Source organism: Manihot esculenta, chromosome 8 (genome assembly GCF_001659605.2).
Source record: "Manihot esculenta cultivar AM560-2 chromosome 8, M.esculenta_v8, whole genome shotgun sequence".
Taxonomy (NCBI): domain Eukaryota; kingdom Viridiplantae; phylum Streptophyta; class Magnoliopsida; order Malpighiales; family Euphorbiaceae; genus Manihot; species Manihot esculenta.
This window is the reverse complement of record NC_035168.2, coordinates 25,326,457-25,340,770: the sequence shown is the minus strand read 5'-3', so window position 1 is coordinate 25,340,770 and position 14,314 is coordinate 25,326,457. Positions and strand designations below refer to the sequence as shown.

The window sequence follows — 14,314 nt, the reverse complement described above, 5'->3', positions numbered from 1 at the left end:
TAATTTGCAAGGAAGGATTATCAAAGTTAGGAATCAAGACCTTTTTACCTTCTGCCATGGTAAAAATAAATGAACCGTGAAAGAATAGGAGGCATCCAAGGTTGTACACATAAGAGAGTCCAATTGAATCACCAAAAGACCAAGTAGCGGCACGGAAAGGCCGGAAATAGGGTCGAAATGGACGAGTGTGATCGGAGCAGCGAAACAGCGTCGAACTGTGTCTCACGCGCTGGGAAAGGAGGGCGCATGAGCTTCACACACGTCTTTCAGGCATCGGAGCGAGCGGTTTGGCCGGCAATGGTCCGATGATCCTCCTAGTGCCAGCAGTGAGATGTGAAAAGTTGCCTAGATAGGGTAGTACCAAAAAGGTAAATCTAGGATTTTGAAACCCTAAAGAGGAAAAATTAAATTTAAACCCTAAAACTAGGAAAAAGCTCTGATGCCGTGAAGAATTCTAGAGAATTTTAGAGTATTATTGTATTTCACTCTTGATCTTTACAAGTGATTTACATGACTATTTATACACAAAGAATGACAACTAAACAGGAAGCAAATAATCAAAGAATAATTACAGAAATAATTAAGGATCCTAATTTATGCCTAGAATCCGTAATCAAACCAAATCATATCAAATAAGTCAACAAATATATCAGGTTAGATGACAAAATCTAAGCACTAAGAGAGGACAAGAGGGCAAACCAAAAGCAAAGCCAGAAGCTGAAGAGGCAAGGACATGGAGGAGATCACAGGAGTTATCCCATCTTCGAAGGAGGGATGACCAAAGTAAGTAAAAGAATTATACTTCATTAAATTACTCACGGACACGTACTTTAATGTGGATCAGGAAAAATGACAAGAAAATCAAGTGGCCGTCAAACAGAGTTTCAGGAGTCGATGGTCTAGGGTGGGGAGATGTTCGTATAAGGTCAAGACTCGGTCAAGAAGGAGATGCTGAAACAGTTTTCTTTTGAAGACTTTACTTGGATAGATAACATCTTTTCAAAGAGGAGGGAGATGAGACTGAAGAGGGGGAGGGACAAGCTAAGGACAATCCTAACGATCGGTCTCTACAGATAATGTAATAGATGTAGAAAATACTGATGTAATAGAGACTGGAGAGGAGGAACATGAAGGTATCCTTTCTTCTATGCAATCTTTTATGACTTTAATGAAAATATTTTCTCTTATCTTGTCATTATTTTCATTGAGCGTTTACATGCCCTATACTTGTTCACAGCCCTTATCCAGCTATCGTCAAACAAGACTTAATTTCTTAAAAAATTACTAAGGGTTAACACCCGCCCACCATAGTGGTGATAAATAACTTGAAAACTTTTGAAAGTGGGGTTAACACCTGAGTATATAGTTTGGCGAATGCTTGTCTTGGGTTCGAAATACCTTATAGGATTTCTTATAAGTTTGAGACTAGTACTCGTCCATGAACACCTATCTTGTGGCTTAGGCCTCAAATGCCTCAAAAGATATGGGGCTATCACACGATAGTTGAGTCTAGCGAAACCTGCCTCATGGCCTGGCACGAATGCCTCGATTAGTGGGACTTATGCCCGATTTTTTTGGCATGGCATATACTCGTCGTGTGGCCTTGGGCATCACATGGCTTAGAATTTTCTATAGGGGACTAACACCCGGTAGCTGAATATGGCGAGACCCGCCTTATGGCTCCACATGAACCTTTGATTAGTGGGACCAACGCCGAGTCTTGTGACCTTATTTAATGGGACCAATCCCTGGATTATGGTTTGGCGGAATCCACATTGTGACCTAGCCTGATGGAACTTGCCTTGTGGCCTTGTTTAATGGGACCAACGCATAGATTGTGGCCTGGCAGAACCCGCCTTGTGGCCTTATTTAGGGGGATCAATGCTTGAATTATGGTCTGGTCTTTGTGACCTAGTCTGGCAGAACCTACCTTGTGGCCTTATTTAGTGGGACCAATGCCCGGATTGTATTCTGGCGGAATTCGCCTTGTGATCTTGTTTAGGGGACCAAAGCTCGGATTATGGTATAGTAGAACCCGCCTAATGACCTAGTCTAGCAGAATCCGCTTTGTGGCCTTATTTAGTGGGACTAATGCCCAAATTATGGTTTGGTGGAACCTGCCTTTTGGCCTTATTTAGTGAGATCAACACCCGAATTATAGTTTGGCAGAATCCGCCTTGTAATATGGCCTGGCGGAACTCACATTGTGGCATTTTCTTAATCTTTTTGAGGAAGGTAATCCCATCGTTCATTGTCTCTTTGAAGAACACAACATATGAAAAAATACTCGGCAATCTTTTTTTGATTCTCAAGGACCAACTTGGAAGCATTAACTTCATTTAGCTCAACCAGGAGCTTGTCCACCGACTCTAAAGTCTCCTTCATGGTGCCTTCCACTTCATCGACCTGAGTCTTTAGCCTCAAGCATTCCTCAACCAAGAGTCTCCTATCAGTCTCTTGAGTGCTAAACTCCTGCCTCAGGGTTTCGTGGTGCTCTTTGGCCACATAGGCACAGAGGGCATGACATTATTGAAAAGCCCGTCCGTCTCAAGCTTATTCAAGCAGCGGCAATCCCCGGACCTCAAGGCACTCTTGATTAACAAAATGGCCAGAGTAGGATCATCAAGGGGAAAGATCATCCGGTTTAGTGCCAATGCCAGGCACTGGATGCTCGGAGGCCATGGGGATTCAACCCCCACGTTCGCAGGAGCGGATTCAGAAGGAGTAGGGACAGCAGCAGGAGACTCGAAAGTTGAGGCAAAAGCAGAGGCGCCCATGGCAAAAGACTCAGGCTATAAGTGGGCCAACTCTTCTGCTGTAAGTTGGGAGGAGGAGGAAGCATGATCACCTATTCTGCTCAGCGAGCACGCTTGGGAGGGGGACCAGTAGCCCCGACAACAGCTTTGCCTTTGCAGGCAACATGCATGCCTCAACAAATCTGTTTCTTGACCTGGTCATATCTGCATAAATTGAAAAGTAAGCAAGGCAGTTTGAAAACCAAAAGAAGGCAGAAAAAAAATTACCCTGATCTCTAGCCAAGACAGTGCTCTCCTCACGGCTGGAAAGGCTGAGCCAGTGAGGACTCCGAGTTTGGCCCGCCTGAAAGTGACTCTGCCAAGACAAAACGACGTTCCTCACCGCTTTGGTAATATCCGTTTTCTAAAGGGACTTAGCCATGTCAAAAGAAAGGCTAAAAGCTCCATCCTTATCCCTCCTCGGTTGGATCCCATCCTTTCTTAGTTCTATCCAGAAATTCCAGCTCATGTGGAGGCACTCAAAACCCCCGGACGTCTGGTGACAGAGGATAAAAAAACTTTTTTTCTACTATTTTAGTGAAGAAGGTATCTGGTCGAATATGGTCTGGCGTTTTTGCGCGCTAAAAAACTAGAGTTCTCCATTTTTGCGAGTACACAGCTGGTACAGCTGGGAGAAAAGGGCTATATTTGGTTCAATATTGTTATTAAGGCAAATGAACTGGAAGACCATCAAGATTCTCTAGCTATTGGGGTGCAATTGGGCAACCGAAAGCTTATGGAACTGAAGAACATCAACAAACAATGGGTCTATGGGGAACCGAAAACCCGCTTTCAGCTACTCCTCGAAAACCATAATAGTATCCTCTGCAGGAATCAAATCATTCACATGAACGCGTAGGGAAGGGCAAAGACACGAAAAGTCTCTCGAGTAATTTAGTATGTATCATAAAGGCGGTCTACATCTTACTCTGATAGGATGGACAGTGTGTCATCAATCGAGCTACCTTTGCTTTCTAGAGTCTCCCTCAATGGAACGATGGGGGCTGGAGCATGGATTGGGCAGCCGAAGGAGGAGCTTGAGGCAGAACCTCCACTAGGGGTAAGAGAAGAGAAAGTATTCTTATTCATTCTAAGAGGAAAAGGAAAACAGAAATTACCATAAAAGTAAAAGAGTATAATCGAAAAAGAAGAAGCGAGTCTTTCTGAAAACAAAGATTACAGTAGAGAGCAAAGTGACATTTGGGGAAGAAGAATGGTTCTTATAAGAGAGTTTTAATGGCAGACCGTAAATGTGGCTTGAGAAATGGGACAGACATCATTGAAGAGCTAGGTAGGCAAACGATGTGCGCACACGTGCCCGAGATCATGAGAACAATTATCACTTTTGAATTTGAAGAATTGAAGACTAGCGGGAGAACCTCTGATATTACATAACGATCACCAAAAATAAGCTATGAGCTGTCACCACAAGACAGAGCTGCGTGGCAATGACCATGACCTGATAAGTGGAAACACGATCCTACTCGAGAAAAGAAAGACCAGGATACCTCAACATCTGAATTATCATCAAGACTCACCCTCTTCTAGATAAGAAGAGTCTCAATATAAAGTCATCGTTATCAAGCACAGTCAGCATACTGCCATTACGCTTGTAATTACGGGATTACTACCCATCCGCTGATGATATTCCTTATCAAGCAGTCGGCCACATTATCACCGAATTATCAAGAAATGTTATATTTATCCACATCTTCTTACAGTATAAAAGGAGAAGGATCACATAGGCAAAAAAATACTATTCTCTTGCACTAAAATTCTAAGCAATTTATTTTATTCGCCCTATTCTCTAGTATATTAATTTGAGCGTCGGAGTGGCTGCCGTAAACACTCACCACCTCACATTCTCTTCCTTGCAGGCCAATCACAAAACAGTTATGTTTTATGACCGCATCAAATTTAATGTAAAAATGAAATATATTAATAAATTTTAATATAGAGATTTTAATAAGATTCTCAAAAGTATGGAAAATGACTTTTTTTATGAAAAGAGGAAGTCATTTTTCTTAAAATAATTTAATTTTTTTCTTTAAATATTTTTCGGTGACCAAATTTTCTAAATGCAACGCCAAAAAAATATAAAAAAAAAATTTCCAGAAAATATTTTTCGTGAATCAAACAAAGCCTAAATCTATATGTAAATTAAATTCTAATTATTTCTCTCTTCATTTCTCCCCAGGAATTAAGCATATAGAAAGAAATGGTAAAGATTTTCTTTTTTCATAAGGGAAAAAAAAAAAAGTCTCAACGGACAACTCAAAGCAGTACCTTCAAGATCAGCAGGAGTAATTCCTTGAGCCTCCAAGACCTGCTTTGGGGTTTGCATAACAAGAGTCATCTCCTTCATGCGTTTGATGGTATGAACACTTTGGGCTTGCATAGCTTCCATAAACATCTTCTATCCTCCTCACTGTCACAGATAATGCACCAAAATGCTCATGAAAAACACATTACTACGAGACAAATTCCAATGAACTTTCCATCGGTTGATTGGATTTAAAAAAAAAAAAATCCCAAAGGCTCACATTAATTCAATTCTCTGAATTGACAAATTCAGGTCTTATACAATGAGAAACTTGAAAGGTTACCTGAGTTTACGCTTGGAGCCAGTACAATCGGCGTGAGAGAGACTCCACTTTAGCAATCCTTCCCAGTTGGGTCCGTCTTTAGCCATAATCTACCACTTCAAATCGAACCAAGAAGATGAACCTTAAGAATTGCTATATTTTTTACTGTCTTCTTCCATGATTAATAAAATCGAAACTTCCAACGAGGAGAAATTGTAATATAGGCAGCAAAATGCACACGCACAAGCTCAAGGCAGAAGCCAGAAGCAGAGCAGAAGAAACTTCTCCACGTTTCCTGGCAATTGTGGAGTAGAGACGACTAGCAGCAGGGAAAGTAAAGGGGGAGAATGTGTTCAGACTTCAGACCCAATAACATTATGGCCCTTTGCTTAGATTTAAACATTTTAGCTCGGTTCTAATAATAGTATTTATTTATTAAATAATATAAAAGTCTTTGTAATCCAAAATTACTTTATTCATTTCACAAAAATATTTTTATTTTTAATATTTTTAATATTTAGGATATTTAATAAAATAAATTACTTTTAAAAAATAATTTTCATAAAAAATATTGTTTGGGTTAATTATTTTTAAAAAATACTTTTCAATAAATATGCAGAGCCTTAAAATAAATCATGATAGTACCCGATAATTTTTATATATATGTATATTTATATATTTAAAATTAGAAATTATCTCAATTACTAAAGAAAAATTCATTTATTTCTCATAAAATATTTTTTATATTTTTTTGACATTTGAGATATTTAGATAAATTAATTAATAAAAAATTTTTATATTCAAGAAAATAATTTTTTTTAAAAAAATTATTTTTAAAAAAAATCATTTTTACTAATATATATAAATTTATTAAATAGTTTTTATTTTTAAATTAAAATTAAACCATAAAAATAGTTATTTTCTTAAAATACAAAATACTTTTAAATTCAAATTATTTTCTATAAATAAAATGAAGGCTAAAAAGTGTTTAGAGCTTCAAAGATTCATAAAATTAATTCACTATATCATCTCTAAAATCGTAGTCTCAAATTTCAAACTTAATTAATAAGTAAATTTTATTTATTTATTCATTTATTTAAAAAAATTAAATATTTCTATATTTTTTAAATTTAAAATATTTAAAAATTTTAATTAATGAAAAATATTTTTTTAATCAAATAAAAAAATAAATTATTTAAAAAAATAACGTTGTCTTTTAAAAAAAGAAAGTGAGAAATCACATTCCCTAATTTGATATTTTTATTAAGATTTTTATATATAATTTTTTAATAAATTTTATTTTTAAAATTAAAATTAAATAATAAAAAATAAATTATCTTATTAAAAAATATTATAATATATATTTTAAAATTCATCAATCAATTAATAAATTTTTATAATATAAGACTTAAATAGTTTAAAATCTTCCGAACAAAGCCACAGAAGAGAGTTTCTCCAAGATGATACGAGATAAAGCTCGAATAAGGTTTTAAGATTGATGTCGTCATTGTAATTCCAAAAACTCATAATAACTAGTAAACCTCCTTTGAACATTATCTTCCGAAACAACCGAATCAATAAAATTTAAAAAAAAGCCAACCCCAGAAACAGACATATGACTCTTCCACATTAACAAAATGCCTCCTCCCAACCTTTGTCTATTGACTGAGAAGCAACTATCAAAATGTAAAAATTACAAAAAAATTCTATACGAGAACTAAAAGATTTTATTTCCATCAAAAATAAAATGTCCGGCTTGTAACTAGTAACCAAATCCTTTAATGCATTAATTGTACGAAGATTGCTGAGTTCTCGGCAGTTCCAACACAGGAGGATCATTGCTTTCGGCTATCCCGACCTTTGATGGGATGAGCTGCTTCACTATTACCTATCAAATTAACATTAGTAGGGGTATTGATAGAGGTATCCTGTTGAGAGGAAGAAAAACCTGTAACAATGTTATTTTTAGTATTTCTTGGCCTTTTTTTAGTATCATCATTTATTCAGACTGCACTCTCCTCATCAAACTTTTCAAAATCAACATTATTAAAAAACCGAAACAACCGAAACAAATATCTTTTTACCTTTAATTCCATAATAGATACCCCTCTAAAGGATGCTATAAATCTGTCAAAGAGGTCTGGATATTCTGAAAATTGATTGAATTGTACGTGAGAAACATCCTCACCATACAGAAATCATAAGTGACGATCGGACTATCTCTCGAGTTCTTAATAGGGACAACAACAACATCTTCTTCTTCATCGATAGACAATTGACGCAGATTGTCTTCCATGGGAATAGAAAAAAAGAAGTTAGATTTAAGGAAGAGGAAAAAGCAGAGTATTTAGCCACAAAGGGACCACAAATGGAAATTTCCACAAAAGGACCGACCACATATAAAAATTTCAGATGCTCTCTACACTCTTATCATGTGATAACTAATTACTCCCTATACCCATGTCGCATCTCCTAAAATTTAAATTTAAATATTATCACGTGGAATTTAAGTATTGTCATGTAGAGTTTCTTTTTTATAACTTCAATATTATTCGGTTATCAATATTTAAAAAAATCAATATAAACATTAATTATGATTGTTAAAAGAATATATAAAAAAATAGATTAAATTTTATTTAATTTTATTATTTAATATTTTAGTCTTTTTAATTGTACAAGTTACACTTAAATTTGATATATATAAAATTATAATTTATTAATTAATAAAAATAACTATGTATATATATATATATATAATTTCTGTAATTTTTATCATTTTATTTTTTCATAATATTAAGAAAGATAAAATTTTTTATTAATTTTTTAATTATATTTATCTTAAAATATTAAATTTTGTTAAATTCTAATTAATGCTCACTTAAAAAATAATAATTAATGAAATTATTTTAAAAATAAAATAAAATAAATTAGGATTATAATAGTTAAATTTTATATTATTATAATATGAAAAAAATAATAATAATTTTAAAATAATAAAAAATAAAAGATAAATAAAAATTATGAAACGAATGGGATAAAATATATTTATTAATATATTCATAATTTAAATTTTGTTATTTGATTTTCATTAATACAATTTTTAATGGTAATTTATTTGTAAAATACAACTTATTTAATTTCATTAATATTTTTCTATTTTATTAATTTAATTATTATGATTCAATTATTAATACCTAATTATGTGTACATATATAAGTTAGAAATAAGTAACATATTATTTAATAATTGAAATCGCAATGCTAAATAAATAAGTAAGTAATTGGCACTCCAAGACTTAGTATGGTGGAAAGTGCATCCTGTAGCCTTGAAAGGTAGGTCTAAGGTTCGACTCCCCCAACCCCTATTTCAAAAAAAAAAAAAAAGCAATATATCAATATATTTATTTCATGTTTTATGACTTTGTACAGTATATAAATATAATTATTTTTTTATTATCCGATAATTAACATTTAATGTTATATATTTATTTCGTATATGAATACTATATAAATAAAAAAAAATTAATATTTATAATTTAATTAGATTGAATTATCATATATATTTAATCAATATTATATATTTAAATTATATTTATCATGAGTTTTTCATAAAAAATTAAGAAATGAAATGTTTAATTATAATAAGTAATAAAAACAAGTAATAAGTGTTTATATAATTAAAATAAAAATAAAAATTATTATTAACCTGTGAAAAAATATGGACATTTTCCTAGTTATAATATAAATCACCAGCTTTGTTTTTCTTTCCCTTTTTAGCATGCCTCTCATAGAATTTGCAAAGCTCTTAGAGAGCACGTTAAAATAGGAGAGATTTTATAGTACGAAGATTATATACAATAATTAACTAACATTAAAATTATTGAATGAAAAATAAATAAATAAATAACACCTCATTCTTTTATTTTTTTATTTTTATATATTTGACAACAAATAAATAAATAAATAAATTATTAAACCAATTAGAAAAGCTAGTTGATCATGTAATTCTTGTAAAATAGAGACTTTACAAATGTGAGATGGAAAGAAAATACTAGGCATCTCAAGTAGACGGTCATTGGCTTAGCTATGTTTTTAGAGACTTTACAAATGTGAATAACCATTTTTATCCGTACAACTTGATAATACAATCTATTTTTTTATAATATATATTTTTAATTTTCAAAATGCACAGATAACAAGATTTTTTTTTTCAAAAACATTTTTTGTGGTTCAAAATAAAATTAAACTAATTATTACTTAAAAGATTTTTTTTCCTCAACAAAGTTTTTGATGGTCCATATCATTTCTTTTCTATTAAAAAATTATACTATTTACAAATATAGAAGTTACCACGTTGATAAAAAAAAAAAAAAAAAAAAAAAACAAGGTTAAAATAATTTACAATCATTCAAGTGCCTGTCTAAAATTCCATCAAATAAAGAAATATAACAAATATTTACAATCATTCAAAATCAAATCTCTGTATAAAAAAATTTAGCAAAAATGCTCATGAAGTGCCTGTCTAAAACCCTGCATAAGATAATTTAGAAAAAATACTCTTTCTTTCTCATTTCTCGAGCATAAATCATTAAAATCTTCCGAACAAAACCACAGAAAAGAGTTTCTACGAGATAAAACTCGAATAAAATTTCAAAACTGACGTCATCGTTACGATTCCAAAAACCCATAATAACTAGTAAACTTTTATTGAACATTACATTTCGAAAAAACCGAATCAATAAAATTTAAAGAAAAGACAATCACAGAAACAGATCCATGACTCTTCCACATTAAAGAATGTCACCTCACAATTCTTATTTATTGACTAAAAAGCAACCATCAAAATGTAAAAAATTACGAAAAAATTTCATACGAGAACTAAAATCTTTTGTTTTCATCAAAAATAAAATATCCGGCTTGTAACTAGGAACCAAATCCTTTAATACAATAACTTTCCAAGGATTGCCGCCATAAATCTGCCAAAGAGTTCTGTATATTATGAAAATTGATTGGATTGTATGTGAGAAATATCCTCACCATACATAAATCATAAGTGACGATCGGAACATCTCTGGAACTCTTAATAGGGACAACAACATCTTCTTCTTTATCGATAGTCAATTGACGCAGATCGTCTTAAGGGGAAAGAAGAAGTTAAGTTTAAGGAAAAGGAAAAAGCAAGATTATCGAGTTACAGAAAAACTACGGAGGGAAACTTAACAAAATATTGTTGAAACTGCAATGATTTCCACATCACAGTTCCTAATCACTACAAGAAAATAAGAAATTACCAACGGACATTTCCGTTGATAAATACTGATATTCCGTTGGTGCAACGGATCACCAACGGATCTGTGACGGACTAAGTTCATCGGGAAAATCCTCGTTGGTAATTTTAATCACTAACGGAATTAGTGTCTGTTGGTGTCACCAACGAATCACCAACGGAAATTTCCGTTGGTGATACCAACGGAAATTCCGTTGGTGACACCAACGGATCACCAACGGAATTTCCGTTGATGATCCGTATCCCTGTTCATCCAATTTCCTTGGTAAATCATAAATATTTTCATACCTATTCCCCTGTGCATTTATCCATCATCATCCATTCATATACATTCATCATCATGTCCATTAATAATACTACGTAAAAAACCAAATTACTCATTCAAATATATGTGAAACTTAAAGAATTTGTAGTACAATTTTAATTTGAAATAAAAATTATCAACTGCTCATAACAAAATATACATACTAAACTAAACTAGCAAATTCATCATCTGTATCATCATCACTGTCTGTATGATGATCACCAAATTACCCTCTTTCTCAACTGCTCTAAATTTCTGGGCAGCACCATTATGTGCTTCAGCTTGTTTATAACCATAAGGTCCTCTCTTCAAAGTTCTATTGAAAACTATATTAGGCTCTTGGAGATTCTCCTTGTTCACTTTAGGAAAGCAATCATTCTTTACACGTTCATTTAACCTTGTCTTTGCCATTCGAACGTTGTTCATGGATTTTCTCTCGCACTTTGTAGTTGAATTGTTGTCATGTTTTGCACCTTCACAGCTGCCAGGACCCTGGACACAAAATCAAAATACATAAATATATATGTATTAAATATGTAAAATCAACAAAAAAAAGTTAATTTCATGGAGATGTCATTTTCAAAGCAGTATAATTGAAGATGTGTTAGTTAAGAGTGAAAAATGAACAATATAACTCCAATCTCAAACTTATAAAGGACTGCATGCACTTTGGATATAAAAATTTTAGAATGACCAATTTATAGAAATTCCTGTCCATTCTTTTTAACATCAGAAAGAAAAGAAAAAGATCCTATATTCACAAAACCAAAAGATGCTAACTTAGCAGAACATAAAAATTTCACTTGAAACAAATTGAATACAAGGTTTCATGTGGATACAGCTGGGCATTTTGTAGTGGAAACTGACTTATTTAGGTGGGAAGTACCTTTCCAATTACAATCCATTCATCATCTTGCCAAGACTGTCGTGTCCGGATGTCAAATTTGCTCACTTTGAATTCAAGAGATGATCCTATTATCCTAACCAGAAAGTATTTTTTTCCCAACATCTTTGATATTGTTGCTGTTTTCCAAGAAAAATCATCAAACACCTCTACTACATCTCCAGGAACCCAATCTTCGGCAATTTCAGGTAGTGGAGGGCAAGGCCTTATTGCGTTCCTAGATATTCTCTCCATTACTGTCTCATCAATGGTGCTTGCATGTCCTTCATATCTAACAGTGTAAGTGTGGCCATTACCACAGATAATCTCAGCACAGCGCCAAAAGCCTGAAGGCACTCCTTGTTTGCTCAAAACTTCCACTTTACTCCCTTTTATATATCTCATGATTGCTACAATATCACAGTTCACAAGATTGTCAAAAAGAAAAAACTATAATTAGAATAAAGTAGAACAAAGAAGCTAATACTGGAAATGCTAACAAAATAATAAAAATTCAACATAAATATATTTTTGACATAACGAGCAGGTGCACCAGTCCGCATGTATCAAATACAAATATAAAGAACCCCACAAATATAAACCATCACAACAAAACTTTATGCTTCTGTATCAAAGGAAGAATCTGCATGTAAAAATAAATAAATAAAAATAATAACAAATACAAATATAAAGAACCCCACATTAGACCACTGATTAGAGGTTTCAAATTGGAGCCAACTATAATTGGTGAAGGATTTTTTAGCATGATGGACTGCAATAACGCAAGGAAAAATAATAACAGTTGACCCACCTGGTTATGATAATAAGATATATCAGACCAACTAACTGGAGCCATAGTACGAGTCATCCCTAGCTCCATTCTTCTCTTCAGCCTAGGAGGCAATTCTTTCAATATACAGACCTCATCTCTCAATGATGCAATGAAATGTTCTACATCAAATATATTTTGAAACTCAATGCAATAACATAAATATATTCATAAGGACCCATATTTGATCCCAACAAGAAGCAATTTATAAACATTCCATTGAAATAACAACAATTAATAGGCCCAAGTTTGCACTTAGTCGAGAATAGACTCACCTTGGATCAGCCCAAAAGGAAGTTTTATCAAGCTCTGGAACTATAAGCGTTACATTCAGATATCTTGCAATAGCAACCATATCGCAAATCTAACAAGGATAAAAAAAAAAAAAGAATAATTACCAAATATATGTAGAAACAGCATATTTAGCAATAACATCACCAACGCTTATAGACACATCAAGTGCCACTCACCACTGCTCTCATTTGATTCAGACCTCCATTGCATGAAACCATGAGGTAGCCATTATTCTTGTAAATCCCTAAGGGGAACAAAAGAATACAAATTTAGAAATTACATGGAAAATCACCAATATTTGTGGAGGAACATGCTAAAAGAGCACTCAATAACAAATTTACAATTCAATCAAGCATTCAAAACATAAAAAGAGCAACAATTAAAAATGAGTCAAGCTCGTGGAGTTGGTAAAAAGGTATTAGGAGCAAAACAAATTCTTTTCATGAGGGTTCACTGGAAAAAGGGTCTCCATTCCTACCAACAAGAACTCGAAAATACCATTTATTTAATGGCAACGTGGATTCTGCCGGATGTGAGCCAAACTGGTCAATATATATATATATATATATTTTTTTAATTGCAAAAAAGAGAAAATCTTCTTGATGCTCATTGTTTATGGGACGAATCGAGCATAAATGATATCATCTAGTTTTTCACAATTGTCAATACACTAATGAAGACAATTTTACAAGACTGGAGTACATGCAAGAAAATAGGGTACCCGTGTCCGTTGATAATGGCAAGACCGGAGAGAGAAGGGCTCACTCGTGTACCGTAATGCCGAGGAAGGGCGCACCTGTCGACGGTGGATGGCGGCAGACCGTGTATGGTGGTGGACGATGGTTGGCGGCGGCGGACGATGGATGGCGCGCGGCGGCGGATGATGGATGGCGCAGAGATGAAAGAGCCAGAGGTTGGACGCGAATTTGGAGTTATGAGAGATTTTGATTTCCCAATTTCAGATTTAGGGATATGTGTTTTGGGTTAAAATTCACTAACGGATGATTAATCGTTAGTGAAAAAATTATTATATTAAAAGATAATTAAATTACTGACGGATTATTAACTGAAAAAAAATCCGTTAATATTTTACTTACGAATTATGAACGGAAATACATTTTTATTAGTGAATAATACATTACATCATGTTTCGTTATAGTTACCGTTAGTATCACTAACGGACTTCAATCATTGGTGAAGTCCGTTAGTGATTAATATAAATTTTGTAGTGAATTAAAAACTCAATTTCTACGCTAATTTTTTTATTTGATAAAATTTATTTTTTAAAAAAAATTATATAAAATTATGTATAATTTTTATTAAATATTTTTAAATTAA

General features: G+C 33.1%; 1 protein-coding gene and 1 long non-coding RNA gene across 18 annotated transcripts in view; both read right to left on the bottom strand.

The window, feature by feature from the left end:
* Window positions 1–5,750, bottom strand: part of LOC110621141 — a 36,773-nt gene extending 31,023 nt beyond the window's left edge. For all 13 annotated transcript variants that reach the window (XR_006351654.1, XR_006351662.1, XR_006351656.1 and 10 more), the window contains exons 1-2: window positions 5,402–5,750; window positions 5,082–5,223 (exon numbers count right to left, since the gene is read on the bottom strand). This is a non-coding gene — a long non-coding RNA (uncharacterized LOC110621141). The remainder of the gene's footprint in view (window positions 1–5,081; window positions 5,224–5,401) is intronic.
* Window positions 5,751–11,027: 5,277 nt separating this feature from the next.
* LOC110620301 lies at window positions 11,028–13,924 on the bottom strand. 5 transcript variants are annotated; one of them, XM_021763986.2, is made up of 6 exons: window positions 13,698–13,924; window positions 13,153–13,220; window positions 12,958–13,046; window positions 12,665–12,804; window positions 11,857–12,286; window positions 11,028–11,462 (listed from the first exon to the last, which is right to left on the bottom strand). In XM_021763986.2, exons 5-6 carry the CDS (start codon window positions 12,256–12,258, stop codon window positions 11,139–11,141), a joined length of 726 nt encoding a protein of 241 aa, XP_021619678.1. In that variant the 5' UTR covers window positions 12,259–12,286; window positions 12,665–12,804; window positions 12,958–13,046; window positions 13,153–13,220; window positions 13,698–13,924; the 3' UTR covers window positions 11,028–11,138. The 5 variants fall into 5 exon arrangements, with proteins under 5 accessions (XP_021619678.1, XP_021619679.1, XP_043814773.1 ...); XM_021763987.2 differs by having other exon boundaries at window positions 11,857–12,263; XM_043958838.1 differs by having other exon boundaries at window positions 11,857–12,263; window positions 13,742–13,924.
* Window positions 13,925–14,314: the final 390 nt, after the last annotated feature.

What these genes read in the sequence shown, in the direction of transcription:
- LOC110620301 (XM_021763986.2), bottom strand. Translation starts at nt 12,258, where the DNA reads ATGAGATATATAAAAGGGAGTAAAGTGGAAGTTTTGAGCAAACAAGGA. An exon ending in AATGGATTGTAATTGGAAAG is followed by an intron (nt 11,463 to 11,856) that starts GTACTTCCCACC and finishes TTTTGTGTCCAG; the next exon opens with GGTCCTGGCAGCTGTGAAGG.